The sequence below is a fragment of the Aquarana catesbeiana genome, linkage group LG06 (genome assembly GCF_042186555.1).
Source record: "Aquarana catesbeiana isolate 2022-GZ linkage group LG06, ASM4218655v1, whole genome shotgun sequence".
Taxonomy (NCBI): domain Eukaryota; kingdom Metazoa; phylum Chordata; class Amphibia; order Anura; family Ranidae; genus Aquarana; species Aquarana catesbeiana.
In genome coordinates this window covers 358889691-358908278 of record NC_133329.1, presented here as the reverse complement: position 1 = coordinate 358908278, position 18588 = coordinate 358889691, and the positions used below count along the sequence as shown (strand labels likewise).

General features: G+C 43.4%; 1 protein-coding gene across 1 annotated transcript; it reads left to right on the top strand.

Annotated features, from left to right (window-relative positions):
• Nucleotides 1–796: 796 nt before the first annotated feature.
• DAPL1 (death associated protein like 1) lies at nt 797–17026 on the top strand. The gene is made up of 4 exons (XM_073634108.1): nt 797–951; nt 7530–7620; nt 9181–9241; nt 16814–17026. The coding sequence occupies exons 1-4, from the start codon at nt 894–896 to the stop codon at nt 16928–16930; spliced, it is 327 nt and encodes a 108-aa protein (XP_073490209.1). The 5' UTR covers nt 797–893; the 3' UTR covers nt 16931–17026.
• The last annotated feature ends 1562 nt before the right edge of the window (nt 17027–18588 follow it).

Here is an 18588-nt window from a genome sequence, read left to right as displayed (position 1 = left end):
CTAATTAATGCCTGAAAATCGCCTCCCATTAATTTCAGTGTGACTTTTCACACTGGGGCGGTGCGCTTGCGGGACATTAGGGAAAGTCCTGCAAGCAGCATCTTTGGCGTGGTTTGGGAGCGCTGTGCTGTATAAATCGCTCCCAAAACGCCCTGCCCATTGAAATGAATAAGCAGCACTTTCAAAGCGTCTGAAAAGCGCTTCAGAAGCGCCGCAACATGGGCAATTTTAACCCCTTCTTCACTCGCTAATGGGGGTTAAAATCGCTGGAGAGGGGTTTTAGCGCTAACTCGACCGCGGCTCAGTGTGAAAGGGGTCTTACAAGGAAATAAAAGCCTGAATAAAGAAAACAAATGCAGCCACCACATGTGGAAAGTTGCAGGGCTGCGATATAATATAACAACTGTTTTTTTGAGCTTATATAATTTCTGTTTGTTTTTCATTCAGCTTTGGTTATTATATTTACACATTTTTACCTTTCCTAGCAGAAAATAGAAGTGACTCCGGAAATAACCATGAATAACAATGCAGACCTGGCCGCCAGTCACCTGCAGCAATCACTTCCCTCCATTTCCTGCACAAGAAACTTCTTTTTTCCTCTATGCTACTACAAGCAGAGACAGTCAGGGGCCCCCACAGGGGGGTTCCCACCATCTCCGTCACTATGAAAATAGTCATTGTAATTCTTCTTTTTATATTTTACACATCACCTTTTACCACTGTGCTTTCTACATGCTCTGCTGGGTAGGGCTGGGGGATTTCTGGCCCCAGCTGTACCTGAATGACAATCAAAACAAGGCCCTCTGGGTAATCCCATAGGGCCCCTCCCTGGCCTCTATATAAACTGAAAGCAGGCTGTGCCTCAGCAGTAAACAAAGTGTGAGAGAATCATCATGGCTACAGAGGTGGTCATGCAGACGCTGCCCCTGAAAGGAGGCCACCTTCCTGCAGGTAGGTAGCTGCTGTGCAGTGTAATAGTCTGGGAATCAAATCAGTTAAAGGTTTATTTTGGATGCAATGAGTTGTTAATTTTTAATTTTGTTCTTAGGATGGTTGCAATGTTTGCAGACTCTTGTCTCCTGGAATGTTCTGTTAGATTTACTTAGCCTCAGTTTTACATGGATATGTCCCTACAAGTCTCCTGATATATTGACTGCTAAAACTTTGTGCTATAAGCTCTACGCACTGAGATATTCTAAATTATTGAAGGCAGATCTGTCTGCAGACTTGCTTCCCCACCAACCCCTCCCCTCTTTTGCTTACAATACTCGGCAATTCAGTCTGGCAACTTTTGTAGTCAATCATGTTTACTGTAACTAGACTAGGGGTCTCAAACTGGCGGCCCGCCAGCTGTTGCAAAACTACAAGTTCCATGAGGCATTGCAATGCTGACAATTACAAGCATGACTCCCACAGGCAGAGGCATGATGGGACTTGTAGTTTCGCAACATCTGGAGGGCTGCCAGTTTGAGACCATAAAAGCAAACGAGGGTACACTATAAGAAATTTGGGACAAGCGATTGTCTGCGTTTCCTTGTTTTTATTGCAAATTGGAACTGATGAATGAGAGTTCTTGTACGACAAAGACCCCACCCCCTTGTTTCTGATCATGCATGGGCTTTTCTGAAAATCTATATATAAATTTTTATTTTTTTTTTTTTTTTTTTTCCCTCAAACAGTACACATCAAATGAGAAATTGTTCATTGTTTCCATATGGGACCGTTTTTTGGAGTTTGTTCCTTTGAGAATTTTCATATGAAAATTCAGAATCCGCTGTCGAGTTGTGTACACGCTATACGAAAATTATTTGGCTGAAAATGTTTGCCTGATTTTTCTTTGTATGAGCCTTTGTTGCAGTTTGTGATGGCTTTATATTAAAGTGTATCTAAAAGCTTGAACCAAAGTCCAACAGATAAGGGAGTCCAATGGGTTTTTTTTTTTTTTTTTTTTTTATATAATTTTTTTTTTATTTCAGGTACTTATATAGCGCCGTCAATTTACGCAGCGCTTTACATATACATTGTACATTCACATCAGTCCCTACCCTCAAGGAGCTTACAATCTAAGGTCCCCAACTCACATTCATACACATACTAGGGACGATTTAGACAGGATCCAACTAACCTACCAGCATGTCTTTGGAGTGTGGGAGGAAACCGGAGTACCCGGAGGAAACCCACACAGGCACAGGGAGAACATGCAAACTCCAGGCAGGTAGTGTTGTGGTTGGGATTCGAACCAGCGACCCTTCTTACTGCTAGGCGAAAGTGCTATCCACTGCACCACTGTGCCACCCTGAGTCCAGCCTGAGATCAGTCGAGGCAGCGCATCATCCCGACTTCCCAAGTCTGGATCTGCCAGCTGCCTGGACTGATGGCGGTCTCAGCTTCTCGATGAGCTGCTGAGACGGCCGCTCCCCTGCCACTCCACAGCTCAGCGGTGCAGTGAGCGTGGAGGAGAGCTGCTGACTGGCAGTAGCCAGCAGCTCTCTGCTCGGATGAGAACTAATGCAGAGACGCCATCTGCAGCATCGTTCTGATGCTGCAATCCAATAGGTAAGTATGAAGGGGGGGGGGAGGGGGAATAAAAACCATACTACTTTTAACTCTTTATGCTCCACTCATCTCTAATCCTGCCATTGCACATACAGAAGGGAAGGTAAATTCTTCCCAACAGGATCACCGGCAGCATTAAAGAAAATGGTGGGTTCTGGATATGAACATATAATTTCATATATTCCCTGACTCGTGAATCTCACTAAGTCACCCATACAGGCACTGTTGGGATGCCCAGTGGAGGGGACATCAAAGCATATCATCGCCTTCATATTTGTAGCAGCAAGAATAGTGTTTTTGAAATCTTGGAAATCACCAACGATCCCTCTTCACTTGCTAAAATCTAAACTATCATGGATAACTGTGAATTAACGCCTCTCTGCAATTTTAAACGATAAGCTTTGTTTGACAAAATATGGGATCTCTGGATTAGCTACCTCTCGGCTACATAATGAAATGGGAGTGGCTCAGGAGTACTATTCTCCAGGGCCAGGGTGCACCCCCCCTCCACTATCCTCTACTCCCTTTTTTTTTTTTTTTTTTCCCCCCCTCTCTCTTTCAACTTGACCTGGCCACTAATGGCCCATGGACCGATTATGGTCCCTGGGTCCACTTAGAAGTTAACCTAGTAGGGGTGACAGGATGAGGTTCCCCCGTGTTACATGTTGGAGCACGCCTGTGCACCACCTAGAGGAGGTTTTCTTTTGTATTGTTTTGGTTTTATTTTTTCTGTTTAGGTCTGACCATACTATATGAACCTAGAATAGGGACAATGATATACAAGACCTCACATAAATCTAAGATAATTTGCGATGCAACCTACTCATTGATTTGTTAATTGTACCATTACTTTGTACTACACTAGTAACCGCTGATCTTGTACTTGTAAAAATATTGGAAAAGAAAATGGTGAATTACTCTTCTCAAGTCTATCCAAAACTAAGTGAAAAGATTTGGCTTGAGTTTGCTGTTGAAGAGAATGCGTGGTGACTTCACACCTGTGCAGTGATTAATGTAATTACAACTTTGGTAGTACTGGTTGCATGACTTGTATAAATCAATGGTTCCCTAGCTATCCTTAACTGGTCTAAGACAAGTCAGTCTGACTTTGACAAAGGTTCCTGCACTACTTTTGTCTGACTTCAGCTCATTGAAGTCGGATCCTTGTCCTAACCATCCGATTTGTTACATCCAACATGGTGTTAACCGCCTCCTGCTCCAGTAGCCCCTCCTGTGGTGAGGTGGAAGCCATCTCAAGTGATGGTTTCCTGTGTGACCTGTATATAGGCCATCTGTTTCCACTCTACAGTGACCAGTGTGGACTGCGGCGCTCTGTTGCTTAAACCAGAGTGGAGGAACTTTGATTTAATCACCTATACCTACTCCTGGGATTCTTCTACCTATAGATGTCCCTTTTTAATTCTGTGTAAATGTGATTTGCCATTTGTATGTTTCTATCAAGTGTGGGGTGGGTTTTTTTTTTTTTTTTTTGTAACTAGCGATCAGATTATCGTATGTTTGCTTCAAAAGCAGTATATTTCATGATTTTCTTATCGTGTATGGGCCTTAAAGTGATTTGTAAACAACTTGTAAAACAACCCTTTCAGTTGGAAATGAGAAGTTTTTGTAGAGGTAAGACTTTAGTTCATGGGGTGTATTTACTAAATGCAAAAGCTGTGCAGTTGCTCTAGACTAGAGCTTAGTAAACGAGAAGCTCTGCTGACCTCAAATCGCATCAAGGTAGTGCAGGAACTACTTTGCCACTGCTGCAACTTTAAGTTGCACAGATTTGAATGGTACTTTCAGTGAAAGGGGCCTAAATCTCTCCCGCTGTCTATATATTGCATATACATAAAAACAAGGAGATTCTAGTTTTATATTTAAATACAGTGGAGGAAGTCGTTTTTTTAAGTTGGAGCAGTAATTAATTCTTGGCCTGTTACTGCGATGTGAGACTTGGCATTTCTTGAGCCCTGTGTCCAACAATTGTGCAGATGTTAAACAGGTGCACTTTTAAGAGCTGCCTAAAGCATTTTCTCTGCTCATGTAAGCAGGTGATGAGCTAGCTGTCATCCTCATTTCTTATGCTGGGTAAATCCATTCACACTGTTCACTGATTATCCAATCACCAGACTGTCTGAGTCCAGGGATTGATCAGAGCTCTAGTCTGGTCAATCTAGAACAGGGGTCCTCAAACTTTTTAAACAGGGGGGCCAGTTCACTATCCCTCAGACCGTTAGAGGGCCGGACTATAGTTTAAAAAAAAAAAAAAAAAAAAAAACTATGAACAAATTCCTATGCACACTGCTTACATCTTATTTTGAAGTGAAAAAACAAAACGGGAACAAATACAATATTTAAAATGAAGAAAAAGTAAAGTTAAATCAACAAACTTACCAGTATTCGATTCAATGGGAACAGTGGGGGTGACAGAGGGGGGGACAGGGGTCCTCACTTGTTAGTAGGCTGTTGCCTGAAGCCTCCGCTCTCGCTGTCACCCTCCGCGCCTCCTGTCTGCCACGTGAGGAAGACGTGAATCCGCGCGGGACTGTGCTAGAAACTACACTTCCCAGCATGCAGCGCGGCACACAGAGCCCTCCATCAATGACTGGGGTGGGGGAGGCGGCTTGAGCGGATATGCTCCCTGCCGAAGCAGAGTGGACTGGCCCCGGCCTGAGCCTGGCCTGTCGGGAATCCGGCAAGGCTATTTAAAAACGCCTGAACATTTTCAGAAAAAAAATATATGGGGATTTAGTCACACTATATGACCATATAGTGCTTAAGCCCACTACTGCATCAAAGTACCCCATTATCAGTGGGCCCTGCACTATTCATAGAATGAAAGATCCTGCTTCTCAACCATGGGAGAAATACACTGCTCTGTGGGAGAACTAAAGGACTCCTAACACAGGTGGCTACTAATAAAAGGTACTGGTGGGGGGTGGGGTGCTCCAGCCCAAGGTATCTGTATATTGTATGGGCCCTGACTAGATCCCTTGGACTGTATTGTATGGGTCCTGCCATTACCTCTTGGTGTTTATAGGAGTCCTTAAGGCTGCTTTCACACTGGAGCAGGTGTTGACAGTAAAATGCTGCTAGTTTTAACAGTGCTTTAGCTTAATTTTAGCGGTGCTATTTGGCAACTAGCCCCAGTAGTGCTTCAGCAGCAGTGCCCATTCATTTCAATGGGTAGGAGCAGTGTATACACTGTTCCAAAGATGCTGCTTGAAGGGTGTGTTTTTTTTTTTTTTTGTTCTGAAATAAAAAAAAAAGTTGCATAACAGAGCCTCTGGGCATTCCCCGGCTCAAGGTGCATAAAAACATTAGGCAAGGCATATTGTACCTTAACTACTGGACTAAACTAGTTAACAACAAAACAACCCCATAGCTTGCTGCTAAAAATAACAGGATAAGTGTAATGCTTAGTAATTTACATAGAAATGTTATACCACAGGCACCACCCAAGAAAGGGTCTACAACAAGTGGGTGGCTATAGGCACGTAGCCAGTCAGAATGCACCCCTGGGGGGAGCAATCAGAGGAACAATCATCTCATATGTGAAATTAAATTGGACCGATGGTCCTACAGGGTCTTCTTGTTCTAGAGTTGTTTCAGACTCTAGCCATATGTTCCAGACCTTTTGAAACTTTAGGGGACATCCCCTACTAGAGTGTTTCTTTTATATAAGGGTACTGCAAGGTTGACTAATTTCCATGCATTTAGGGTAAGGGCAGACATGGGAGCTCTCCACTTGAGTATGAGGAGTTTCCTGCCATAGAAGAGAAGCAATCCTAATAGTGTACGAACTGCCCTCGAAGGGGCAAGAGCATCCACCAAGCCATGCAGGCAAATCTCTATCTTGTGGGGTATAGGAATTGTGATCAGTTCAGTGATGACGGTTGTAATGCTGTACAGCGGGGCATGACCATATCATGTGTAAGAAACCCAGAGTCAGCTGGACAGCGCCAACACTGCAACGTGCAGTCCAGGTATATTTTGTGAAGCCTGTATGGAGTGTAATTAAAATTGTGTAAATTTTAAACTGGATCAACCGATCTCTAGAAGAGACCAGGTGCCCAAAGGGGGAGTCCCAGATATCTTCCCAGTCAAGTCGAATCTAGCTTTAAGTTGGTCAAATGTCAGTAGTGCACCATTCTCACAAATATGATGTAAATATTGAATGGAATAGAATTCAGGTAAAAGGGGATTAATCCATAGCGGAGCATTTTGGGAATGCACCTGGGGATCGGCCACCCCAGACCATGCTCTAAGCACTGTTTTTATTGAGATATGCGATGTGGAGCCCTAGTACCCCGAAATAAAACATTCTGCAGTGCTTCGTATGACCCCACGATGGCGGCCCCCAAGGCAACTGCTGCATTGGTGGCATCCGACAGCCAGTTGTGAGCATGGTTAAGCATTGCTGCAATAAAACAAAGGAAGAAATCGGGGCGATCCAGGGTATTTGGAGAATGGAGAGTCATCCAGTTTTGTGGGGCTCCAGCCCACCTCGTTTATGTGAGAATTTAGCCGCTTAAAGTGCCTTGGGTATCCACATTGGAGAATGGTGTGTGGTGTGGTTGTGGTTTTTTTTTTTTTTTTTTTTTTTTTTTTTTTTTTTTTTTTTTTTTCTTCTTCTCTCTCCTGTGAGACTGTTATGGAAGCAGCAATTTTCTGGCTTCTATTGAAGCAGGAAAGCTAAACCTGTATCCAAAGCCACCTCACAAGCTGGTGGGTGGCTGCTTCCCTTGGTGCTTCCTCACACAGGTGCCTTGCTATGTGACTGCTCTGGAGTGTGCATGTGTATCATTGTCTGTTTTTGTGAAACACAGGTGCTGTTGCTTTCCCCCCGCCCCCTAAAAGTACTGTATATGTATGTCCAGAAATGCCTACAGCTAATGAATGTTTAGCCTTTTTTATATTTTGTCTTTTTTTTGACCTGGCTTTTGTCTTTTTACTTTTATTCCATCTAGTAAGAGCAGGAGGAATGAGGGTCACCAAAAAACAAGGCAATGAAGACAGTGGGCCACCAGAGAAAAAGAGAGCTACAGCAGACAAACCAAGGTACTTCTAGCTGCTCTCAGATGTCAATCTCAGAATCCTCAGATCAAAAATGATTCAAGGGACTGGACAACTCAAACAGTCTGCCCTGCCATTCAATTCCCCCCCAAAACTCCTGGTTTATCCCTCTAGCAGATCCATTGAACGTCCACTTCCGTAATTGGTTGCCAAGGCTGGTTCATCTGCAGGGAAGCACCACTGGAACTTTGTCAATCTGTGGACAAGATAGTCTTAAGCTGGCCATATACAGTGCCTTGAAAAAAATTCATACCCCTTGATATATTCTACCTTTTTGTCATGTTGCAACCGAAAACACAGCTGGATTTTATGTGATTGACCAACAAAGTGGCACATAATTGTGAAGTGGAAGGAAAATGATATCTGGTTTTTCCAATGTGTGACTGTTTGAGGTACAAATGGTTAAATGCAAACTCCTTTCTTTAGAGCCACAACAGCAGAGTCCCTTTACAGAGAACTAGGTGGACTAAGCTCTTCAGAACACCAGCTGATGTCTCCAGTCCTTTAACACAGTGGTCCTCAACCCTGCCCTCAGGGCCCACTAACAGGCCAGGTTTGCAAGATAACTGAAATACATCACAGGTGATATCATTTGTTGCTCAGTGATTGTAGTATTCTAGTCTGCATCTCCCCAAGGTAACACATAAAACCTGGCCTGTTAATGGGCCCCGAGGATAGGGTTGATGACCACTGCTTTAACAGACCCAAAGCTGACTCTGACACTGTTTGCCTCCCTACTTCCAATTGACCGCTTTCTTTAGTGATCTCTCAGACAACCCTTCAGTCAGCTCTCTAGGGGCCCAGCACCCAGTTTGCCCACCTGAGGCCTCAGACAGCAAGCATGTGGCAGCATTGCTCTGGAGGGCAGCAAACCATCCAGGCTGACATGATCCTCTCCAGGAAAAGACCTAGAGCCCAGTGTGCTCAGATATAAATTTTCTCCCTGGGATTGGCCAGGGCTGTATAAATGCTGCCATCTGCATAGCTCCACACATGATCCAGAAAGTTTACAGCTTTTCTGGAAAGTGGAGGGAGTGAACAGACTGAACACTAAGCAAGACCATAACTATTCAATAGCAGCTGCACTGAATACAGTGGGCAACTAAATATATTGCTCACAGGCCCTGTCCCTTGGGCTGGACGTGTGTATGTAAGCTTTCACTGTCCAAGCTCCAGGTCCACAGCTCCAGCCACGTCTTCACATTCAAATCTGCAGACCATCTGCTATCTAACCCTAAATGCTGCCTGTTCTAGTTTAACTTTTTTGCTGAGACCTCAACCCTACCTTATCCTGGTTAGTAATATACATTGTGATGTTTGCGCACATCTTACTGGACTGTCCTCAGTGCTGCCAAGGCCACTACTAGGTTTCAACTCCAGTAGTAAATCTCCTTCCACTGGAACAGCATAATTTGTGGCAGGGAATTTTGTGGCTTGGGGGAGGGGGGTGTGGTGGTTGGTCATAACTCCATACTGGGAGGGATCATAAGCCTAATTTCCAAAGGAATGGAATTACTGTTTTATTTATTTTTTTGTATCCAACAGCTCTGTGGTGAATTTAACAAAGATGCAGGCTATGAATATTCTGACTGGAGCTCTGGAGAAGGTTGGTATCAATAATTTGAAAGGGAGGGTGTTTTTTTTTTTTTTTTTTTTTCTCCCCCATTCTAAGCACCCCTTTACATAGCCTAAACAATGCCACCTGAAGTGCAGTAATGAGTCTAAATCAACTAATAGAGCAATATTGCCAGATTGTACTAATGGTGGCTATACTAGGCCTAAACCATCTGGTAAGCACTGTCAGTGTTTGATAAAACATAAATGGGTATACAGAGGGGCTTTGTGGCCAGGTTTAATGATGATGGAAGTCCTTGGTGTTTCTGCTGGCCATTGTTGGGGCTCTTTAGGAAGCTTTGGCACCACATATGAAAGTCCTAATGAACCTGCATACAGAGATGTGATTATAGGTGTAGTATAGACTTGTTACGGATACAATGTAGATGTGGGTTGACCATTCAGTAGAACGGTGGTAGAGTTTTTTATGGGTGCAGTACAGATTTGATAATGGTATGGTGTAACACTGGTATAGATGCTGGTTGATGATACACTTGTGTCCTGCTCTCAGCAGATCTGAGGGAGAACATGTGAACAAAGAAATGGCTCAACATCACATACTGCCCAACAGCTCCTCTTGGAGTACTGCATGGATATTCAAGCCTTTAGGAGTTTGGGAACCTAATTAGTGGATCCAATAGGTGTCCCTATTGCACAATCTAATTCCCAAACTATGGATTCTATGCCTTAGGCTTTAAGGCCTGTGGGGTTTTGGACATCCTGGAAGTGGTAAGAGGAAGTGCTTATTGAACCCTTTAAGATGTTATGTTTGTGTTCACCATACCAGATCCTGAATGTGCGTGATGTATGGCCCACATATAAGAGGCCACAAGGTCAAACTAAACGGTAGACAATGAACTGTGTGTAGTTCAGTTAACTTGTTTGGGGTAGGTTCTTCCATCTACCCCTGCTAATTCCTCCTTTCTTTTCCACATATAGTTGCAGGACCCACAATTGGGAACCCCACATCTAAAACTCTCTCCTTTTGATCAAAAGATGTTCTCCCAGAGCGGTGATAATTTTATTTCAGGGGTTTTACTCTGCTTGGGGCAGTGATGCTTCTTGGATTCCTTTGGCCTATCATGGGTGACTAGGCTTATCAGAAATGATTCTAGACAACGGGGGATCCTGTTCTAGAATACCCCAATGTTTTTCATGGGTCTTCTTGATAGCAGACATTTCTGATTATACTTGCAAAAAATTGTCAATGAAGGCTCCCTCTCCAAATGCTGTGGGGTTCTTTCCTTGCAGATAATCATTCCTATATTTTTCATAAATAGGATTCATACGTTCACCATCATAGCCCTTCTCCAAAAACTTTTTCCTGAGTATTTATTCTGCTTGTCATAGTCCTGGATCCACGTGCACCTCAACCTACAGAATTGACCCAGGGGAACATTATCTTTTCACAAGGCATGGAGATGAGAATTGCCCACTGTTGACTTGAAATGAGTCTTAAGAGACTATGGTCGAGTTGGTCTACCATTAGTTCTAAATCGAGGAAGAACAATTTCTTTTTGTCCACCACATGTGTGAACTGGATATTGAATGGGGTTGCATGAATCCCTCCCAGTCAGAGCCATCCCAGATGACCTATGTCATTGATGAAATGTGCATAGAGGACCAGGTTTGCCCCATATATTGCCCCATATAACCCACATATTGGGTTATTCCATAATAAATTAAAAAATATGTTGGTGGTAATGCACTAGGCATTTGCACCCTGTTTCTTTTCAGTGCTTTTGGAACTATACTTGTACTGTGGGGCAAAGATCACACCACCTTTTGGTACTGGCACTTTTTTCTTGCTGCCCTATGCCAAATGGCAATTGTGCTGTGTCCAGAATCTACAGATGTCCACTATGCAACCCCCCCCTGTCCGCAATCAGATTGCTTGGCTAGAAGTATGAAATTTAAGCACAGCAGGAGACCTTGTGAGGTGGATGATGAATTCTAAACTGTCTGGCAGGGCATAGGGTACAGATTTGTAGTACCCTGGATTTGAGGGGTGTGTATGTATACATATGTGCATAACTTTTGAAGACGTGTTTTTAGTGCTAAGAAAAAAAGTGCCTCTCAAGCCACCCCAGTGTGAAGTCCAAGTGCTTTCACACTGGAGCAGTGCACTTGCAGGATAGGAAGAAAAGTCCTGCAAGCAGCATCTTTGGGGTGGTGGAGGAGCGGTGTATACACTGCTCCACCACCCTGCCATTGAAATCAATGGGCAGTGCTTCGGCAGCGCCAAAACATGGGTGCTATTAACTTTCCTAGGCTGCTAGCGGGGGTTAAACCAGTGGCGCTCTAACGTCAGCACCGCCCCAGTGTAAAAGGGGTTTAAGATTTTTCACCCAGACTGGTCTGCTCTGTGCCCCTTTAAGCTGGATAACATTCATGCACATTCAAGGTAAAGGATGCACGTGTGTAGATGGGCATGCATATGAACCAGCCCTATAGGAAAGAAGGGATTTATGCTTGACTTGCAGCAAAATGCATGACACTTGGTCCAATAAAAATATACAAATGAATAGGCCTGTAATGCTTGGATTGATTGTCTGTGCCTCTTTGGCTCCCACTGTTCTGTGGCCCTTTTTAGAGCCCAAGTAAGTATATTCTGTGCCTCAATTAGTGTCACCTGGTGCAAGGAAATGTGCACCCCAACAATATCATATGAAAATAATGGAACGCAATTTAAACTGTTTATTTTAACTTTACTATAATAACAGAAATTAGCAGGAACAAATGCACAAGCATTTAGTTCACATCTTGACTAAATCAGAACTTTGGTTTCCTGGCCTTCACAGCTGCAAAATTGTGAATGACATTGAAATGCATGAATTTTTTTAACTTCCTTTCAACTGATATCAGAAAGCCTTGACTGTCCCATTGTAGAACACAAATGGTGCTTTCACTTACTGTTCCCCTGAGGGCAATGAAGAGTTGACAGGAGCAGGGAGGCAGATTCTGGATAAGCGCATTGTGTATAGTACACAATATATGTAGTCCAGCTTTTGTGTTGGGGTTTTTTTTTTTTGTTTTTTGTTTTTTGTTTTTCTTGTTTTTCTTGCTCCTCAGCAATGTCGTATCAACTATATCTAGCCTATACTGAGCCCTGCAGTGAAGACTAAGTGAAAAGCAGGGCTCTGAGCAGGCTAGTAATTCAAGTGTTCACTCTTCCCCTGCATCAGGCGCTTTCCAGTCTTGCCACAGGGTGCTGGGCAGGCTAGTTTTGAGTCAGCCATGCATGCTCACAGTGCGCACCCCAAAATGATGCAGTTGGTGCCGGTGTGCTGCCCCAGGTTGGGGTAGCAGAGCTGCTGTTGGGTAGAAATGATAGGGTCCCATATAGCCCCCTCTCTAAAAAAAAAAAAAAAAAAATTTATCTTTTAATTTTTTTTTTTTTTTTTTTTTTTTTTTTTGCTAAAGTTATTAGTGCACACAATTCCTGCTAAAACTGTATTAAGTTAATAAATCTGTGAGGCTCATTCACATGGTCTTTGTGGCTGGAGCTGTGTACAGTCGGCCTATGTTGCTCTATGGGGGATGCACCAGCTCTACAAACACAGCCACAGGTCCTAATTGACAGGTGTGGGGATGAAGGTGTACAACCCTGAACAGACAGCATGCATTCCTAGCCAATCCCCCCCACACCTGGTAAACTTGGACCTGTAGCTGTTTGTTTAGCCACTGAATCCCCTTAGAACAGCAGTACCTGACTTTTTTTGCACTAGGGACTGGTTTCACAGCAACCAATTTTCCCAGGGGCGGTGGTGGGGTTATATTCAGTCTGTCCTCAGCCCCTCTTTACAGCAGTCCCTTGTGAGCAGGGGGAGGACAGACATGGCTGCACAGCAGGAGAAGAGCAGCAACCACAGTCTGATGGCTCTATGCAGACTGCAGTTGCCGCTCATCTCCTGTGTGGCCTGGTTATCAACAGGCCACAGACTGACATGGGGACCCCTGCCTTAGCATAATGGGTGGCTCCAGCTACATAAACAGTCTGTTCATTCACATGGCCAGAGTAACCCCTGGACAGCTGGGAGGGTGAGGGCACAGATGCATGAATGGATCACCCTGCAGTGCAGCCGGAGGGGAAGGAGAAGTTATAAAATGCTGCAGGGGGAACCACAAGAGAAGCAATAAGCCAGTAAAGCCCTCCCTCCTGCTGGGGCCCCCTTTTGTGCTGATGGGGCCCAGTACAGGAGGGCAAGCTGTACTGCTTTATCAGTGGCCCTGGAAGGGGTGGTGACACCATTGCAGTCAGAAATCCATTCCTACTTGGTGTCACCTGAGTGCGGTCCGCACTCCCATAGTGATGCCACTGGCCTAATTTGGTGTCTGGATTGGTCCATGCTGTGACCTGCAACCATAAATGGTTTTGTCAGTTGGAGGTTGTAACTTTCCCTGTGTGAAATAAAGTTTTTATAAAATATAACCAGCGCTTATGCAATTTGTAATGTGATCCTGGTACAGCTATGTGACATGCACTAATGTGCTCTGCCTTGATATAAATAACATGATGCCAAACTCAGAGTTGCTACTGTAATCAGACTGATAACTGTTAACCATGCCATTGTAATAACCAGGGCTCAAAATTTCAAGTCTTGAGCTACTAGCCAGGCCCTTAAGTTACTTGCCACCAGTTGCCCTGCCCCACCCCTACCCTGCCAGCCCTAAACATGCCCTCATAAGTTTTCTCATGAAATGACACTGTTTAAATGTTTTATGCAAAATTTAGGTTACAAAAATAAAGAATATTGGTGCCCATCAATGCAGCCTATCTTGGAGGAGAGCTGGCCAGATGACAAACTATTTCCTGCTGTAACACAGCTTGTATCCGAAATGCTGGCTGCTGTCAAAGTCCCACCTCCTTTACCGGCAACTATAATGGACAGTGCACTGATTAAATTTCCTCGCATTGTATGAGTGTGCAGTCTATTGTAGGCTCTGGTCCAGGAGGTGGGACTTGGCAGCCACCATTTCTGATCCAAGCAGGCAATGTCGCAGCAGGAGACCCTGTCATCTAGCCAGGTCTCCTCCTGACAGTTTCCTGGCTGATTGCTTCTGGTAGAAGTGGTGCAGCCTTTTTTTTACAGGGCATCAGAGCAGCTGGGGGGGGTTGGTACCCAATTTCCACTCCAAATGCGAGTGGAAATTTTGATGGCTTGTAGTAAAAAAATACTGCTTCCCAAATCCACACGCATGCTGTTTTGTCAGCAACTCTTATGTTAATGGTGCTCACTTGGATCCCTAATGCAGAATCTAAAGCTTCAATGTCCTTTCTTTGGCTAAGTAAAGGGGATCCCTGGTAAGTGTGGGCTTATGTGGAGCTATAGAGGTCTCCATGCCATGTTTTGTATTGTACCAAATATGCTGAATGATGTCTCACTTGAGATGAGAACCAAAATAAACATTCTGAAGAAAAAATGTAACTAAGATGTTAATATTGGATATTCTGTCCCTAGAACTCCAGGACCACTTGCAGCTTTGGACCTGTAAAGGTTTTATGGTCACTCTGTGTAGTTGCCTAAAAATGTGGTTCCTTTACTGTACACTGTATTAAAAAAAAAAAAAAAAAAATTGTGACAGATGGCAGTGGTTACATTTTCGAGTCTTGGCTAGCACTAGTTTGTATCTTCTATAATAGAATAGATTACACTGCCATTTCCATCCACCAGCCGTCAGCCAGAGAAGATTGGATTGGGTTTGATGTGCTGCTTTCCTCATTGCAAGCTGTCTGTTCAGTGTCGGAAAAGAATGAAGAGAACAAACACAGGCGCCGTTACCTGTGAGAAGCAGAACAGCTGCACACTCTAATTTCCCATTATTTGGGGGAGCTGGTGCTGCCCTGACTCTTATTTCACAAATGCAGAATGGCACAAGGCAGTGTCTATCCATCAGCTGTCTGTGGTGGGTTTTTTTTCTTCTCCCCAGCAAGGCAAGACACCGTGGCCTTAAGACAGTGTATTGAACATTTGATCATTCTGCAGACTGGCAGATTATCTCTGATGTGCAACAGCCTTTTTTTTTTTTTTTTTTTTTTATGAAATGCAGGCTATAATTAAACTGGGTAGCAGTTTTGACCTTCCACTATCTGTAATATGCTAGGTATGTGTTTTCTGTGTAAGGGAGCTGTGACCTAATCTGTAGCACCACTGGGGATTTGTTTTATCTCGACCTAAGGTGTAAATAATTGTCTCTTCGGGCCAGCATTCTTAATTTCTCAGTTGTCTTTTATGATATTGCAATGAAGTTCCAGGAAATTGTGCCTTTTCTAGTGTCGGCACACTCCATGCTAAATCGGTGGTCAAAATTCACCATGATCATGTGACTTCAATGGGAATTCATCTTTGTAAGCCGGACTGGGCAAACCCATTAGAGGAATGACACCCTGGCAGATTCCTTGGCTCACTTGATGGGAGCCTAGTGCTACTGAGATATTGTGATCCTCATGTCAGGCAACACTGCAGTGTGGGGTTTTGAGTGGACTGCAACTCCTTTTTATTGGCTACTCTTAGTGTACACACATTCTATTGCCGCTAAAGCAGTTGCAAATGATGGCTGGTTAGACTAAGCTGCCACATGTATCAATGTTCAAACTTGGAGATTTATAGAGGGAAGTTGCATGACTATGTAGAACTGCAAGTAATCCTTTAAGCTCTTTTGTGAAATCCTATGTGCAGGTGTGGGTCTATGTCTGTCTCAGATGTTTCCAGTTGAGGGTACTACGAATTATATCCTAAGACTTTTTAGACAACAGTTTGGGGGAGGCTTTTCTAGACACACTGGAGTGTCCCACCAAGGGTAGCTGTTTAAGATGCCCATAAACCTTGGCAATGTTTCTACAGTCCTTACAAGCACTCTGGCTGCCATCTCTCTTCTAATGGTTACTAGATATGAATTTGCCAATGTAAGACCAATTAACACTTTCTGTTTTTAGTCTGTCATGATTATTAGAGGCTTCCATTGCTTAATTTTAAATTGCTTATCTAGAACTTGGGTCAGCATACCTGTTCTAACTTCCCTTCTTTGCTCAGGTCAGATCAAATGTATCCAAGCATGACATCAAATGGGCCATTTTCAAAAGGTCAGCAATTGAAGCCTACATATTTAAATTTCATTTTGACTCTTTTCATAAAACTAAAGCCAAAGCTTTCATTTTGGATGGGGTAGGGATTCATGAAAGCCCAATCCCACCCCACCCCACCCAACTACTCATCTGTGCCCCACTGGGGATATTTTCCATTACTTCACGCTACTTTGTAGACACAACAGGAAGCGCTGAGAATCTGTCAAACGCCCTTTAGACAGTTGCCACTGGAATAGGTGTCCCCACTAAAACTTCATTTTAGTGACAGTGGTCACCTGGGCAAATCATTGGTGTTGGGTTTAAGTAGTGATGTATGGGTTGGCAGATGGTACTGCAGCACGCACCAGAGGACTGAGTGTCACTCTCCCAGAAGTAGGCTGGATATTGGTTGAACTTGTCTTTGGGATAGGGGGGTGTTTTTATTTTGTATTTTTCTAGGCTAGAACTCATAAGTTTGTCTTGTGTTTGCTCCTGCAGCTGGGTCATAACTATCCAGAAGCGGCACAGATTGCGCACCAGAAACCCCGCCCCACTGTGGAGAAGGTCATTTCTCAGAAGAGACTCTACATTATCCAGCAGCCACGTAGATTTTAGCGCAAATGTATGAAGTGGCTTGATGCTCTACAGTAACCTTTTTGTATAAGGGGAAAAAATTATTTTGTATAGTTTCAAAATAAAGGTATGATATTGCTTTTGTCTGTTTAGTTTGCTAAATTAATCCATGGTGAGTGAAGTGGCACACCTACAGTCTTCCTTCTGCAAATGCCATCTGCAGAGTGAACTACAACTCAAATGTACTTGCCCAGATCAGCATTTATTTTTTACTTTTCCAATACAATGGTTCAACAACAAAGCTTTCTACCAGCACCAGTCCTTGAATTCAATGCAAACATACTTTTGTGGTATGTAAATTTTTTCATCTTCCTGGGATACCAGATAATGGCTACTTGCTTTTTGTTTGTTAAATGACATACGGGAACTATTACACCAGAAAAAAAATTCTCTTGTTGGTCTACAAATGGCTAGCCTGGTGTGGCTGGTTAAAGGAGCCTGTCTGCAATGCCATTGGGCTGGATGCAGCAATGTTATGGCTGGGGAGGGAGCTGCTTGGGTTACCACCTCCTAATGTATAGTGCGTTGCACAGGCTTTCACCACCCTCTAATTTTATAGTAGGGGAATTGAGCGTGCTTTTTTTTTTTTTTTTTTTTTTTTTTTTGTTCAGCCAAACTATCTAATGCTGGCAATGTGGGGGGAGTTTTTTAATAGCTTCTAAATGTAAAAAAAAGTGTTAGACCTCCAAATAAGGATGGAGAAAATCAAGTCCTGCACCAACCACAACTTTGATACTACACAAAGCTGGGCTTAAAAGAGGAGTGTCAAAGGGGAAGATCTTAAAGTGCAAAGCAAAATTGCGTCTGAAGCACACAAGTCATATTCAACAGGGTGAGGATGAAAGGTTCTCTGGTCTGAGGCCAGAGGTAAATCCTTTAATCCCAAGTGCAAAACACTATAGCGCAAAAAAAAATGCTTATCGCTTTTGGCACACCATCCCCATGGTGGAGGTAGTATGGATCTGGTGGTGTTGGACTGCTTTATTGGCATAACCCAGTAACATAAAAATTTAAGATGAGAAATTGCAGAAAACCTCTCTCGGGCTGTCCCAACAAGACAATGACCATAAATGCAGTCATAGCTGCAGTAAGGAACCTGAATGGCTCAGACCTCAAATCTGAGCCAATCTATGACAGGACTTGAAAGCTGTTAATAATTAAAATTCCCTTCAATCCCTACAGAGGGCACTTTTTCTTAATGTAAATTAAAAAGTTTTAGTATCACTATCTCATCTCTGTATGCAGATGATGGCACTAATTATTTAAAAATCTAAGTTTGTGATATATAGTCATGTTTGTGAATGTCAGAGTTCCACAATGACTCGTGGGACGTGTAGTTCTGCAGCAGCTGGAGGGCCGTAGTTTGATCACTGATATATATATATATATATATCTCATGACATGGTGTAGGTGGGTTTCTGCCAGTCACAGGCTGCCATATCATCCAAATACAAGTGAAGGCGCAACAACTTAAAACCATTAGTGACCCAATAAAGATATGTAATCAATCTGTATTAGACATATAGCAAATCCATAATGTAAAAGTCTATGTGCAAACTGTAGGAGGGGGTTAAAAGTCCAGAGCAAGCAGGGCAGCCATCATAATAGAACAGAAACCGAGTTCCAGGAAGCTGCAGTAA